The sequence below is a fragment of the Drosophila virilis genome, chromosome 2 (genome assembly GCF_030788295.1).
Source record: "Drosophila virilis strain 15010-1051.87 chromosome 2, Dvir_AGI_RSII-ME, whole genome shotgun sequence".
Classification (NCBI taxonomy): Eukaryota; Metazoa; Arthropoda; class Insecta; order Diptera; family Drosophilidae; genus Drosophila; species Drosophila virilis.
The window spans coordinates 7,740,028-7,755,377 of NC_091544.1; the positions used below are offsets into that span (position 1 = coordinate 7,740,028).

The window sequence follows — 15,350 nt, forward strand, 5'->3', positions numbered from 1 at the left end:
CACACACACACACACACAGATAGAAACGGCATACTGTATAAGGCTTCGGGAGCGCAACGGCAGCCACGAACGAGAACGAGAACGACGACGACAACAACGAGGACGACGACAGCAATAGGAACTGACGATGAGGAGAGAAGAGCAGCGCAGCTCGCGGCGGCACTGGTGAGAATGAGAGCGAGCAATTCGTGAATATTTCATGAACGAGCGCGTTACACGGGGGCTCGCTCGCTTAGGCGATGCAAATAATGGGACTCTGGCAATTGGCAGCGTCGGTTCCTCATGCTCGTTCTCTTCCCCGTTCTCGACCATATATATTCCGCCATAGCTCGTAGCGCCTCGTCAGAGAGAAATGTAGGGAAACGCATCCCGTCGTCCTCGCTGCTGTCGTCCTCATCGTCGTCGTGCTCATCGGTGCCGTCGTTGCATCCACTGCCTACGCGGATCGTTCGCTGGCAGCGGTAGCAGCGGTTGTCCGCCTGGCATATCCTGGCCAGGATAGCGGCGCCGCCGCCTTCGTCGTCGTCGTCGTCGTCGTCGTCGTCATTGTCGTCGTCGTCGTCGCAGCAGCGGCAGCGCTTTTCAATTTGGCCAATGCGTGTGCTGCTGACGTTCAGTAAGAAAAGCGTCGCCCAACGGTCTAGAACGAACCCGAACCGTACGCTTTGAGTTGATTCTGTTGTTTGGAGTAGCCAGCGACGATATAGTCGTAAAGTCGAACAGTCGTATAGATATATAAAGAGTGTGTGTGCGTTGCGCTCGTCTCTTGATTCGTGCGTTACTCGAAACAGATCAGAGCAGCATTTAAAAGTAATGATAATTGATATTATTATATGATAGGACATTTGTCTTAGCCGGAAGCCTGCCTGTGAATTATTCACGTTTTATTTATATAAAAGCACCTACTTAATACTGAGCGAAAGATATTTTATTTTTTATTTTCAAAGCGATCTGTGGCTCTAGGATCTGCAATGTATTCAGTGCAGTTCCTTCGACTCTACTAGAATTTAGTGAGAGATTCCCAGCTTTAAGACAGACTGTAAACAATTTCACGCATTTTTAAGCTACTAACTTGGGCGACATTCATTAAAGTTGAACCGATGTTTGTTGATGTTATTTGCTGCTGCTTCGTTCTATTTTTGTTTGCAGTCACTGACATTCAGTGACTTCTAAAGTTCACTGCAAACTCATCAGAGCCAGCAGCCAGCAAAATAATTTGCAAACTGTGCGCAGTTGTTGTTGTTGCTCTTGCTACTGCTAAAAAATTTACAAGCGACATTGAGCTGAGACTTGTCGGCTGTATAATGATTTTTTTTTTGTTATTGTTTGTTATGCGAAACATTGAAATTGAAGTAGTCCTCGTCTCTTTGGCTGTCTGGCACACATATGACAGCAATATTTATAATTTCCGCTGCTGCAGACAAAGCAACAAAAACAACAACAGCAACAATAGCAAAACGATAAGCAACGAGCAAAATAATTTGCGATTACTGCCAGGCAGGCAAGCAAATATATAAGCCCATATCCCATATCCACAGTCGAATGTAACGTAACGAAAGACAAGGAGACGGCGGCAAGGACAGCCGAAAAACACAAAAAAAAATAAAAAAATATTACAAGCCAAGTGCGCTCGTGTTCGTGAATTTCCGGTTGAACAAACACATAAGCAAGAAGTAAAAGAAAAGCGAGCAAAAATTATAAAAATAATAAAAACAACACCCACAGCATCGAGTACATAAGGGAGGGGTCTTCCAGGGGCACAGACGAAGCCACAGTACGAAAAGTGAAAATATACGGAGAAAAGTTGCACAGAGCGGCGAGCATATTTCATAAGTTTACACTCATACTGACACACAGCCACACACACATACACACATCCAGCGCCATATAACATAGCCGGGAGCCAGTTAGAGCGAGTCCAAGTCATATATGTGAGACGAAGGCGGCGGCGACAAAGGCTAACGCACGACCTTTGGCACAGAGTTCAGCAACTGCAGCAAAGGACACGAACACGGACACAGGACACAGCGACGAGGTCAACAAATCAATAGAAACAAAGCACAAAGCGAGAAAACAATTGGCCACAAGCATTGCCACAACAACAGCAGCTAGCAAACCACCAAAATTCACTCGCAAATTATGCTGGCCATGTCGACCCTAATGATGCCCGCCCCGACTATAGCCATGGGGGCACCGCAGATCACGATGGGCCCCCACAAGCCGCCAGAAACGAAACTGCTTGCCATACATCCCGCTGCAGCAGCAGCGGCTGCCGCTCAGCAACAGCAATCCGTGACAGCTGCCCATCTGCAGCACAATGGTCAGCAGCAACATGCCCAGCAGCAGCAACAGCAGCTGCAGCAGCAACAGTCAAATGCACAGCAGCAACATCAACAGCAAGTCGTTGGCAGCAACTCCAAGCCAGGTAAGTTATTTGTGAAATAAATAAAAATAAATGGAAGCCATGATTGTTACAAACTTATTTAGATAAGTACATTGTGTTTTCATAAAGTATCTGAAACTTAACAATGTTTATTCGCAAAACAATAGAACTCAGCCTAATTCGCATTGCTAAGACTCAAATAGCTTTAGATAGTTCTGAATGTCATATATTAAATCTTGTTCGCATAATTTAACTTGCGATTGGAGTTATTTGAGATATATTGCGAAAAATAAAAATAAAAACAAAAACTCAACCAGTCGTGTCTATGACACTCTGATATAACTACTATTCACAAAAGTAACTGCTCTTGCAAGTTTTATAGAGAAGGGAATTTGAAGTTAATATAAACAGACAGATGCGCTCAAATCAAAAGTGTCTGCTTCAATTTGTTACATGTTCTGTGACAAAATTAGAATACCCGTCAAGCGATGCCGTAATAAAAAGTAATTTATAGGAAATTTGTATGCAACCAGGGCAACCTCCGAGCAATGATTTAAAAGTTGGGGGAACCAAGCAACACATTCAATTACACTTTATGCCAGGGCCACAGGCATAGACGCAGTCGGAACAGGCTGAGACTGAGCTGAGCAAATTCCAATAAGTCATAATTTTAACAGACACTTTCAGTTCTTATTGTGTTGTATTTTTGTGGAAATGTAATCCGAATGCTCAAATTTGTATATCGTATATTCGTATATATGGCATGCCATGGAAATTACAAAAATTGCACACGCATTTCTCAAATGAATTATTCTGGACAGGCCACAGTCCGGAATATGAAATACGGAATACGGAATACCGTATACCAAATACGGCATGGCAGACGGGCCTAAATGTCAAACGTTGGCATTACAAGCATAAATATCAGTTACAATTTTCATATTCCCAACCACAAATTTACAATTTAATACTCGCAGTGAGCAGGCTCAAGCCTCGAGCCTAGAGATGAATTATTTTTGGTGTCGAGTGTTGGGCAGGGGAAATTGCACAAAACGAGGAGATTTACAACTTAAAAACAACTTAAACCAAAACTTGATAACAAAGCGCTGGAGAAGAGAGACAGAGTGAGACAGAGATAGAGAAAGAGAGAGTAGGTGAGGGTGGCTTCAATTGCTTTGGCCAATTCCTGTTCCCTCGCCACGTCCTGACTGAGGTTGCTAATGGCAAAAACTATACGAGTACACAACTAGACACAGCTCAGGCACAAGACCGGAAACAACGGCTCAGGAAGCTGCATGAAAATGAAACGTTGGCAACGCCTGGCATGAGGAATGGTGTGTGAGGTGTGGGGCAGGGGTGTGCTGTCGACTTAAGACTGTAATGAAAATGAAAAATGGAAAATGTATAGTTAAAATAGTGAAAAGCCTGTGTGTATTAGTAAGCTTGTCTCGCTCAGCCAAAAGCGAGGCGAAAGCAACTTGAAAATGAATTTAATTATGGCAAAAAAGAGAAAATTTCCACACTTGAGTCTGGGAAGTTTCCCTTACGAAGGCGTTGTTGATGAGCTTGAAAAGTGTGAGAAAATTGTTAGACAACACAAGGCATAAATAAGAAATGCAACTACAAAAAGCTAAACAGGAAAGTGAAGTGTCTGTGTACGCCTGGTCGGATATTATAGAACTTGGCGGGATTGTAAAGCAGGCCATATCTATTTTTGCCACAAAGAACGCACATCGTCCTGAGCGGACGACAATTGACTTTGCAATGAGCCACACTTCAGCGCTAATTAGCAGCACTGCAAAAACTCAACTGGCATTGATTAGCACTGCACAAGCGTTGGGTCCGAATGATTGCAAATTGAAAATTAAGCGTGCTGCACATTTCCAATTCAAATATGCTTGCCACCACCCAAAGCACAGGTCACAGCAGCCAAACCGAGCCAAGCAGCTGCGAAACTGAAACTGTGGCCAACCCGCGCAAACATACACGACCATTTAAATTTATACAAACACATATACATGCATACAGCTTATACATATATGCACCGCAGTATACGGTGCATGAACTTTCGAGCGGCACTTGCAAGCATATACACTTACACAGAGACACACATACACCGACACACTAAGACCAACACTGTCAGACAGCAGTTACACCTATGCGACGCGGCAAAAACAAACTGCAAGATTTGAAGTGTTGCTGCCGCAAGTAGTGGCAGGTGGCAGGTGGCAGGTAGCAGGTGGCAGATGGCAGCAGGAGCCAAGCCAAGCCAACAAGTGCCACCGTTGCTGAGTAAAGAAAGAGACACTAACCGACAAAAACAACAACAATTCCAAAAACTAGAACGTACAGTAAAATACCTTATAATCCACAAAATATTCTCTCTTGAGTTTTGTTAAATTATTATTATAAATCGCATTTTTAAGGCTAAAAATTAAAAAACGCTAAAATAAAATATAGAAGACACAATGTATATTTTTGTTGTCGTTCTTTAATTCAGAATAGCTTGGAATTAACTTTAATATTGTTTTAAAATTGAATTTTAGATAGTAAATATAAATAAATATATATTTGATAAAAGAAGGGGTGATTTTGTTAATTTTTTTGGTGAGACAGACAAACCTTCTTAGTCGTTGTTTACTGTAATCCGCAACAGCATCGCATGCTGCGCGCTGCACTTGGTTGTGTTTCTTAGACAGCATGCGAAACGGCGTGAACAACTGAAGGGAAGGCTGGTGCTTCACTTTCGCTTAGCCGCTGGAGGCGGCGACAGCAAAACTTTTAAATTGGTTGGCAACACTTGTCTCACACACACAGCAACACGCGAACACACGTACATATTTAGGTTCACAAACAGAATGACAGTCTTAACACACAGATGCATGTTTGATTTGGAAATGAATTTGGAAAATTTTGTGCTCTGCACTGCGCGAAAAGCGGGCAAGAAAAACAGGAGCAGCAAAAAGAAAACAGACTAAGTCAATTGGGGCAGGGGAAACACCGAGCAGCACCTAAACGTAATTTGCCAGCAAATCATTGGAAAAGCGTTGAGAACAGCAAGGGGCAAAGCGAAATGGCAACAGCAGCCAAAAAGTATGCAATGCTAAATGTGATACATAACTACAGACACACATATGCATGCGTGTGGCTTGATGCGCTCGCCTGAGTGTACGTGTATGTATGTGTGTATGTGTGAGTGAGTGGGTGTAAAAACCACTAAAGTGAAATGCATTTATCGACCGCAAAGCGTTCGAAATGAAATCTGTTTAAGGGATTTTAATACCCTGGCGAACGTGCTGCCTGTGTGCGACTGTCGAAATGTGTGTGAGCTTGCCAGTGTGTGTGAAACTATGTATGTGTAAGGAAAGGACTGCCAGGCGAATACAAAAAGTCAATGAATTCGTTTGGCGAATTGAAAAATTAATTCAGTTGCCGTAGCTGGCATCGATAAGTAGAAGAAAAGGAAAACTTTACACGCTGGCGTTCAGTTCGTGTGTCTTTATCTTCTGTGTGTGTGTGTGTGTGTGTGTGTTTGTGTGTGAGTGTATGTGTGTGTATTTAAGTGAGCGTGCGTTTGTGTGTAAAAGCTTTTTACTTACTAATGATTTCTCATTTCGCTTACGGTATTTCTCTGTTATTTGCGCTTTCTGTCTTACTCTGCGTTTTACAGCCAGCAACGAGCCAACAACTTTCCACTCGTCCCGCGTTGTAAGCCATGGAACTGAGGCCAAATTACTCACTGCCGTTGTTGTGGATTTTCCTCATTTCGCTCGCTTTACTCGACAACAACAACAACAACACGAACATTGGCGGCAGTGGCAACACAAATAGCAAACGAAGAGAAGGAAATTAAGCAAAAAGCGCAAAGATTTATTTCGCTTTGATCAAAATTAAATGAATTGATTTTAATACGCCCCGTGGGCAAGATATTTCCTACGTTGGCCAAATGAAAACGCGTAAAAAAGGTGCTGGTGGGCTAGAGACGATATACTGCTGCGATGGGCGTGGCAACAACCTTGGCTTGCCTTAAACTCACATCGAGCTGCACTGACTTTGTGTGTGCGAGTATTTAAAGCGGATGTTTTAGACCAGCTCTGCTTAAAGAAACACAATCAATTCTGTTCGAACTAAGCACTTGATGCAGAGTAAAGAATAGAGCTGATTGAGTTGCGATAAATGTTAACTTAAAGTTGCTGCTCTAAAGTAAAGTGGTATTGCTTAAAAGTGAAACCTTAGGTAAGCTAGTAGAACATATTTACATATAGTATTGGGGTCATTCATACCTTTTTTCTCTCAGGAAAAGAAATCCCAGTTCTGGTGTTAAACGCTGTCAATAGCTGAAAAAAACATACATACAAATTTACAGATTGTGTTCATAAGTTATCTTACACGAAATATCAGGAATCGTAACTATTCCAGCTTTTTTAGTTATTTTTTGATTTTTTAAAGGAAAGAATTCTTACTATTTCACTCTAATTTAAATGTTTTTTTCATGCCATTTTTTTATTTATCATTAAAATTTGTTTTAAATATGTGTTTTTTCTCCACCAACCACTAACTAACTATCGAAAACAATTTCGTTCACATTTATCTCTATTGAATTCCGGAAAATAAAACGTAATTTGTCAGCGCAGCTTTTTATTTTTCATATTTTATAATATCTGTGCCTGACAAATGCCAATTGTTCGCTTTTTTCTTTCGCAGATGAAAAGTTAACATTTTATTGTCCAATTCGGTTGACATTTGGCAATCGCATTCGCATAGAAAATGAGGCTCAAAATCGCGCCATCGACATTTGGCTGCCTGCAAAATGTTTTTCACAGCCAGCATGCGCTCAATTTTCAAAATTCAGACATTTGACAGCGGCGTCGCTGTATTCATCGTTCTTTGTCTGTCGGTTATCCTTGTGCCGCAGTTGGCCCCCAATAAAAGTGTCGATTTACAGATCTCTTGACTGCTGGCACCGACCACCCACAAAAGGGCTCGCCCGCGAGCCTACCTAGTTGCTATGTCTGTGTGTATTTGTGTCGGCCCGGTCAACACTTTGGCACAATTTAAATTTCATGCATTTTTCATTAACGCCAAAAAGGGTGACCACTTGAGTTGGGCATCCATTTCATGGCACAACAACGACACAACGACGTGCTCTGCATTGAATTGAGACCGGCTCGAGAGACAGGCCGGGCCATCTTAAATGGCCATCTCTTTTACTGCTGTCCATATAGCAAACATAACATTTGAGAGTTGGATTCCATTTACATTTTGTACTCTTGCGTTGCCCGGCCAGCTCTCTCCTTGAACTGTTTGTATCGATTTTGAGTGTCGCCTGCCATTCAAATGCCATTTATTTCGCATTTATGTCCCAGCCCCAGACTAGTGGCCCCCGGTCCGATGCTTTTGCCGTTGACTTTGGCACGTTTTAATGCATCGGCCACAGCAGCAGCATCGGCAGCAGCATCGGCAGCGGCAGCGGCAGCGGCAGCGGCAGCGGCAGCGGCAGCGGTGGCGGCGGCTACGTGTGCAGTTTCTTACTTAAACCTTTTTGTTTACATTTTTTTCTCGTTTGTGTTTTTATGCCTTTTCTTGGTTTTACCATAAAGTCATTTGACTCGCCCTGATGGAATTTTAGAGCAGTGGGCGTACCGGATCTCTCGATTGTATACGATAAAAAAAACCTGTTTAATCGTAAGCGGAATTTAATGGGCTGATGTTGTTACATTTTACAGCATCAACAAAACGCGCAACAGCCAGCAGAAATGCATACAACAATTTTATGCAAATAATAATTTATGAAAATCCAAATAGTTTCAGGAGGCAGCAGCTCAGCCCCCATCCTAAATAAAGCAAACAGCAGCCAACAAAAATAAATAAGAAAATAAAATATAATTCGAAATAAAAACAGAGAGTAGGTAAATAAAACATGCAATATGGACGATAGACTACGGACTATGCGACTATGGACCATAGACCATGGACTATGGACTATGGACTATGGAGTGTCCTGCCACGGACGTGGACGCAGGCCATAAAAAGTGCTAAGTAAACACATGTGCGACTGCCCCAGCCCCCTGCCCAGCACATAGTGTAAACACATAAATTTATGCATTTTCAATGGAGAACTGTTAGCATAAATTTACGGCCCAAAAAAAACCAACATAGCTGAGAGGGGGTGGTTGCGGGGATGACCTGCGGCCGAGTCTGAGACTGAGGCTGATGCTGCCAAAGTCAGGCGAAACAAGAGAAGCCAAATGTACAAAAAAAATAGCGTTAAAGCAACGCAAAACAAACAGTCCGAAGCTCGACAAAAAATAAAGTAAACAAACAAAAAACAAACACTGCAAAAAGGCAACTCACTGAAAAAAAAAAAAAACAAGTACAACCCATAGGTCAACAGGCCGAGCGGTTGGCGGAGGCGGTAACAGTGGCGTGGGCGTGGTCGGTGGCTTGGGCGTGGACTGGCGAAGGCAGCCAGAGGGCAGCTGCAAAAACTACAAGTAAATGGCTGCAAAATTTGGTGCTTCAAAATGGTTCACACAAATCCAATCAATGAATCAATAAACAGCGACAGTGTCTCAGTATTCGTATGCGTGTATGAGTGTGTGTTGGCTGTATGCGGTCGCTAATTGCTGCCAATTGCTGCAGATAAAATGCTTGCCTGTGAAATGCACAATAATTGCAGTATTTGGCAGGATGAGTATGCTGGCGTTGTTGCAGCCCGCTCGTGAGTAGCCAAAAAAAGCGCGTTTCCATTGTTGCCACCGTGTAGATGGTATTGTGTGACTCATAGTAGGATACATTTCCAACCCATATTCTTGATCAGCATTAACAGCCGAGCTGTATGCAAAAGTGTCCTCAGCTTAAAAGCTTTACATCTATCTGTTGCACATATGTCGAAACTGGCCGGATAAGACAAATAGCTTAGCTTAAGTAGCTATCATAAAGAATATGGGTCGCAAGAAAAACGTTTGTGATTAAATCTTCATTAAGCTTAGCATAGTGTGCTTCCTTCATATAAGAAAAATGTTATGAGCATCTGACTTCTATATCATATAGCTTTCATGAAAACGATCGGACAATAATTAAACTGTTCTATAAAATGTTTTTGCTCTCATGATATCTTATCCAAACTGAGTTCTGTCATGCTACACATACGTAAGCCCTATCATATCTGCATCGGACTATGCTTTCATATAGCTCTATAGCTCTCTCTATAAAATAACAAACTTTACAATTCTTTTGCAAGGGTATATTGTTCGGCGTACCGAATAGACGTTCCTTTTTGTATATGTCACATTTTATATGCATTGAGTGCCAGCCCTTGAAGGCGTGGGAAAAAACCAACGATATATCTCGACCAGAAATTTAAAGGTCGAAAGTACGAAACAGTTACAAGTTATTTGATTTATTAGAAAGATACAACTAATAGTTTTAAAATAGAAAGAAGATAAAAACTTCTAGTTTATAACTACCCACTTACGCAAGAAGTAGAGAAACAAGCAGGAGACTACCCCTATTATTTTGTTGGAATTCTTCCTTTTCGCTCTTAAAGCGAAAATAGTTATGAATGTCAATTGAAAATGCAGATTACTTAATTTTCTCTTGATGAGGAATAAAATAAAGGTTTATCTCTATTTTACATTTATTGTTTAGTAGACCGCCATCGCTCCGATAATGATCTGCCGGCAATTTACTTCTGCTCTTATCCAAACAAAATTCAAGCGATTATTGTTACTTGTGTTTGCAAGAGACGAACATAAGAGTTGAATTGAATTTAATTTCACAAGGTTACGCAGATAATTTTGCAAAGTAAATGTAGTCATAATTATAAACCGAGTGCATTGAAAAATTCTGAGAAAGAATGTCAAGGAAAACGGAGAAGAAAATTATCGTTGGATTTCAAATGGATCCATTTCTCAACAGCTCGCTCTGAATGAGCTTATCAATTGCAAAAGAGTTTTCCCTCGCAGCATTTATTCGCTTTTTTTTTAACGGCAGAATCATGTAATTATAAACAGCAGTGCAGGGCTATTTCGTTTTATCCCTTGACAGGAATCAATTTCTAGCTTTGGTACATGCCCAACGGGTGACACTTTCGATGCAAGCTTTTCAAGTGCCCGCTGCCGTTCAAAGAGCAAATTTAACACAGCGGCAAAAACACTTGGCGTCACACAGAAGAGTCGATGGAAGATAGATTTGTACTTGTGTCAATAGCTACGCAAAGGGAACTTATCAATTTTTGTACAGGGCGTGGCAGAGGTCGCCACCAGAAGGATACACAAACATTTGGACAAAGTCAAAACGTTGCCGGAAATGCCATTGGAAATAGTTTGAAATTGTGCTCCAAAAGGGAAATTGAGCTAAGCCAGCAACGCACAGCAGCTTACCAAAAGAACGTACGCAGCTATCTCCCTTCCACTCGCACAAAGTCACCTTCTCCTTCTCATCGTCTCCCTCTCTCTTTCACTCTCTCACTCTCCCTCTATATATCTGTCTCGCTTTCTTTATGTACATTTGTATACCACATGCACTTCCTGCCTGGGCTTCTTTACACTTTCATTCCGTATGCTGCTGCCCTGGCTTGATTTTCTATTTGCCTTCGACTCACAGCTCGCTCGCTGTACGCTGTTGGCTGCCGCCTGCTTATGGAAATCCGCATGATGATTGCATATCCTTGGCTGCATGAAAACGGGGACGCTGGCATATCCCTAATTCCGTTGACGACGACGAGCGCCGAAACTTTGCGTTCATTTGGTTGGCTTGCCTTATTTTCTTTCGGTTTTTTTTAGCTTTCAGCTGGCAAAAGTTTTACTTTGCTCGGTTTTTCCCATTTTCCATAGCGGCAGCGCAGGCGGCGTCCTGCCAAAGTGTTTCTCTTCTTGCATTTGAAGAGCTTTTTCTTAATGTCACTTATGCATAAGTTCCTATGAGTTTGTCCACACACACAAACCCACACCCGATCCAGGCGGGGGAGCTCTTGCTAGTGTTTGCTTGAGGATAAGTGCAACGAGCACGACACACGCCTCAGAGTGTGAGTGCGAGTGTGTGTGTGCCTGTGTGTCAGTATATGTGTGTGTGTTTGTGTTTGAGACTAACTTGACGGCACATCCTCTGTGGGGATTTACAAGTGCTTAGTTCTATGTCGCAAAAAATGCTTTAATATTATTATATTTTCTTTTCTATGCACTTGGATCCCTGTACGCTACTGGGGCTTTTCTTGCTTAGCTGCTTGTGCTTTTCCCTGCGTGTGCAGCAGAATGAAATTAAATTAAATGAAATATCTGCTCGCCTGTCAAAATAATATATAAATACCCTCGAAATGCAAACGCGCGTCTCCGAATGGGCAATACAAACTGACTACAATGGCGCTGAAAGGACCTGCCCACCAAACGAATCATAAATAAACAGCAGCACGAAACCTACACCCGCACACACACACACACATTCGCACACACCCTGGCTTGATGTATTACATGTGTTGGCATTATTTACTTAACTCTCTGCTCTATTTTTGCCGCTCCAAAAAGTCAAAGCACACTTTTGTGTGGCTGCCGCAGCTACTATTAGTGCAGCAAAGACGCGAACAGCCGGAATATAACAACAACAGCAAGAAAAAAATAAAAAAAAAAAACAGCAACCACATTGCCAGCAGAGCTAGAGACCATGAAGAAGACATTAAGACACAGCATGCGTTACTTACTGTAACCAAAACACACACAAACACACACATACTATATATTAATGTACACGGACATGGCCATGGCAGACATTGGTGGGCGTTAAGAGAAAGAAATATAATGCCAACATAACATTTAATCCGAGAAATTCCATATCGTAGTCAGTAGGGAAGCAAAAACAACAAAAAGGCACAGCTAAGAAAAAACGTGGCACCGTGGTATAAAATTGAATAATGAATATTGTAATCGGAGATACTTAAATACTCATTGTATACATTTGTGTTTAGCGTTTTTTAAATAAGGCAAATGCGTTACTCGTAGGCTAAATAATATTTTTAATAAAGACTCCAGGTTTCAGACAATTATTTTACTGATATACTTATTAGAATTCCTCTGTGTACATTAACTCTCACAAGTATCTGGCAACCATTGTTCTTTATGTAACTACTTTAATAACAGTTCACAGTCCGCTTTTGAGTCAGGTGCTGTGTTCAGCCCGGCACAATGGGTCGCTCATTGCTAATGCTCGGTGGATCACTGCAATGGTCGCTGCTCAACGAACATAATGCTTATTTCCACTGTGCTTATCTGGTCTGAGCCAGCGTTGGGACAGAAGCTGTTTGGCTGTGGCTCTGGCCGCGGCTGCGGCTGCGGCAGTGGCAGCGACAGCGGCGCACTTAAATTGCGCCCGAGAAAATAGAAAAGCGCACCAGAAACGGTGCTGCCAAATGCGCACACATACTTTAAGCAGCTGCGGCAGGGGCCGAGGGGAGCAGAGGAGCATAAAAGCCAGCGGAAGGAAGAAATAATCATAAAAATTATTTCAGCACACACACGAACACATACATACATGTGTGTGTGTGTGTGTGTGTGGGTGTGTGTGTGTGTGTGTATGGGTGTATGTGTGTTGATGTTGATCATAATGTTGCAAGAAAGCAGCGAACGAGGCGTCCGCTGGGGAATTTCTCTACTTTCGATGCCGTTGCAAGATTTTCATTTTAATGACCTGGCGCTGGCAGACTTTTTAATTTTCGTGCTTCATATTTTTCTATTTACCAAACACCAAGCGTTCACTTTCTCTGTCTGTCTCTCTTGCTTTCTCTCCCTCTCTCACTGCAGTTCTCTCTGTCTCTGTGTATGGGAGAAAAGCAGGAGAAAATTGATATCCCGTCGTCATTTTTAATGCCTCCTGAATGCGGTTAATGAAACCTTGTGTGCCTTGCTGTGCACAGCTATTTTTAAATAACATTTAATGTTTATTTTCTGCCCATTTAATTGCAGGTAAGCCCCTATCTTCCCTTTGTCTTTGCTTCAGTATGGCTTCATTTTTATATTTATATATTTCAAAAATGTGTAATTATATCGCACTTTGAAGTTGGCCACTGAACCATCAATTGCAAGGGTCGTGGGATTATAGACACAATTGGCTTTGACGACATTGAGGATCTCATTAACAATTAATTAGACCATTTTCGTAATCGTAATGAAATGAACTTGTTAGCTGGCTGAGGATGCTTTGTGCCCTAATGCGTCGCGTTGGTCAAGCAAATTGTCATTGATTTTGTTGCTTAATCTGCTTAGCCAGGCCAACTGTCCGGCTGGCCAGTTTACCAGTTGGCCAGTTGGCTAGTTGCTTACCTTCGCCGTTGAGTGGAGCATAAAATCGAATTAATTTGAGGTGTTTACGTCGTCGCATCTTACTTTGGCTTTGTCTCTATTTGTGCTGACCTTCGCAGCATCGACGCGCCTTTTCTGTGTTTTGCTTTCGGCCCAATTCGTTGGCCAACGACTGGTCATTTGACATTTGTCGACAAACCGTTTACATTAAATGTTTTGGCATTTCTTTGCCTGTTTTGGTTCCGTTTCGCCTGCCATTTGTATTTCGTCCCGTTTCCCATTTGCTCATCCCGCTTGAATGTCTTCCCTTGTCCACGGCGACATTCTTGAAATTGTGCGCATTGCCCTGGCCATAGAAAGCAGAGATATTGCTACAACGCCCGGTCGGTGTAGAGGGGAGCTTGACGCTCAAGTTGAGACATTTGCGTTGACAAGTGTTTCAGTTTCAGATTCACTCTATGCCAGCCTTCCCATTGCATGTTTCCACAATATGTCAAAATAAAGTTTTCAGTATTTTTCTTTAGTTTTCTTTATGAATTAATGTGACTACAGCTCTGATCCTATAAAGCATTTATCCTTTTGATCTGTATGCCGAATTAATATCGATTGGAACTTTACACGAAGATGATAAACACTAAAGCGGCAATATCGAAAGCTATTTATATTTCCAGAGATGGTTTAAGAATATATATACTTGAGCGCTTTTTAACATTGAGTTAAGGTTTTACTTGGCTTCAACTTTAAGTTTGCAACTAAAGTGAACATATGACATTTTCCTCAACGTTATTTAATTTCCGGCATTTCTCAATACTGGAAAGCATTTACAATTTTCATTAGCATTGTTAAACGAAACGTGATATTTTCATGAGACATTGCTGCTGCTGCTACTGGGGCTGTGGAAAATTCATAGACCACATTCTCTGGCAATTCTTAAAACTTGTGCATTTGCCAAATGGAACCGAGGAATTCAATTAAACACATCAGCTCTGGCACACACGTATCAAAAATCACTCAATTTACCATTTTTGCTCCGTAGAAAAACCACACGCTCCATTAAACGGCAAACAAATGTCAAAGACCGAACCCGCCGCAGCCCACAAATGTTGCCAGCCTGATGTTTGTAAGCAAATTTTTTTAATTTATTGCATAAAATGTTGGGGTTTCTGCGCTGGCAAGCCACAAAAGCCAAAAAAAATTGTTTCAATTTGTCATGACAATTTCTTTGAAATGAACGCCCCCGTCTCTGGTGGCAGGCGACAAGCGGCAAGCTTGGCAAAAGACGAAGTAAGGCAACCGAGCTGTATTCAATTTGGCCTTAGCCGTTGCTTCCTTTGCCAATTTCCAGGACTAAGTACGTAGGTCTATGTCGTTGACTGTTTACATACTTTGATGTAATTTGCAATTTGCACCTTGCCACTGAATGAAAAGAAAACGAAACACTCGTAGGAAGGAAATTGTCGAATGCTAGGCCATTATCAGAAGCGGCACACTGAGAGTTGACAAATCAGCTGCGCCTTCCAAATGACATTAGGGCAGCGAGCGCCTTGGGTTTTTGGCTCGTAATGCTTGGCTGATGCCAAGGACAATGGAGGGTGGTGCTGGCGGTATCGTTGCAATTCGGCAGGCTCGTAAATCTGATATATCCCCATGGCAAAAATAAATAAGTAATAGCATCC

General features: G+C 42.0%; 1 protein-coding gene and 1 long non-coding RNA gene across 3 annotated transcripts in view; one reads left to right on the forward strand and one right to left on the reverse strand.

Moving 5' to 3' along the window:
- LOC26531212 (uncharacterized) overlaps window positions 1–15,350 on the reverse strand; it is a 252,619-nt gene that overhangs the window by 129,009 nt on the left and 108,260 nt on the right. The gene's annotated exons all lie outside the window — the stretch shown is intronic.
- The window catches only part of LOC6631151 (cytotoxic granule associated RNA binding protein TIA1), an 86,035-nt gene continuing 71,390 nt past the window's right edge, over window positions 706–15,350 (forward strand). For both annotated transcript variants that reach the window (XM_032438997.2, XM_002054469.4), the window contains exons 1-2: window positions 706–810; window positions 1,539–2,425. In XM_032438997.2, the coding sequence (XP_032294888.1) occupies window positions 2,140–2,425 (286 nt within the window). In that variant the 5' untranslated portion in view covers window positions 706–810; window positions 1,539–2,139. The remainder of the gene's footprint in view (window positions 811–1,538; window positions 2,426–15,350) is intronic.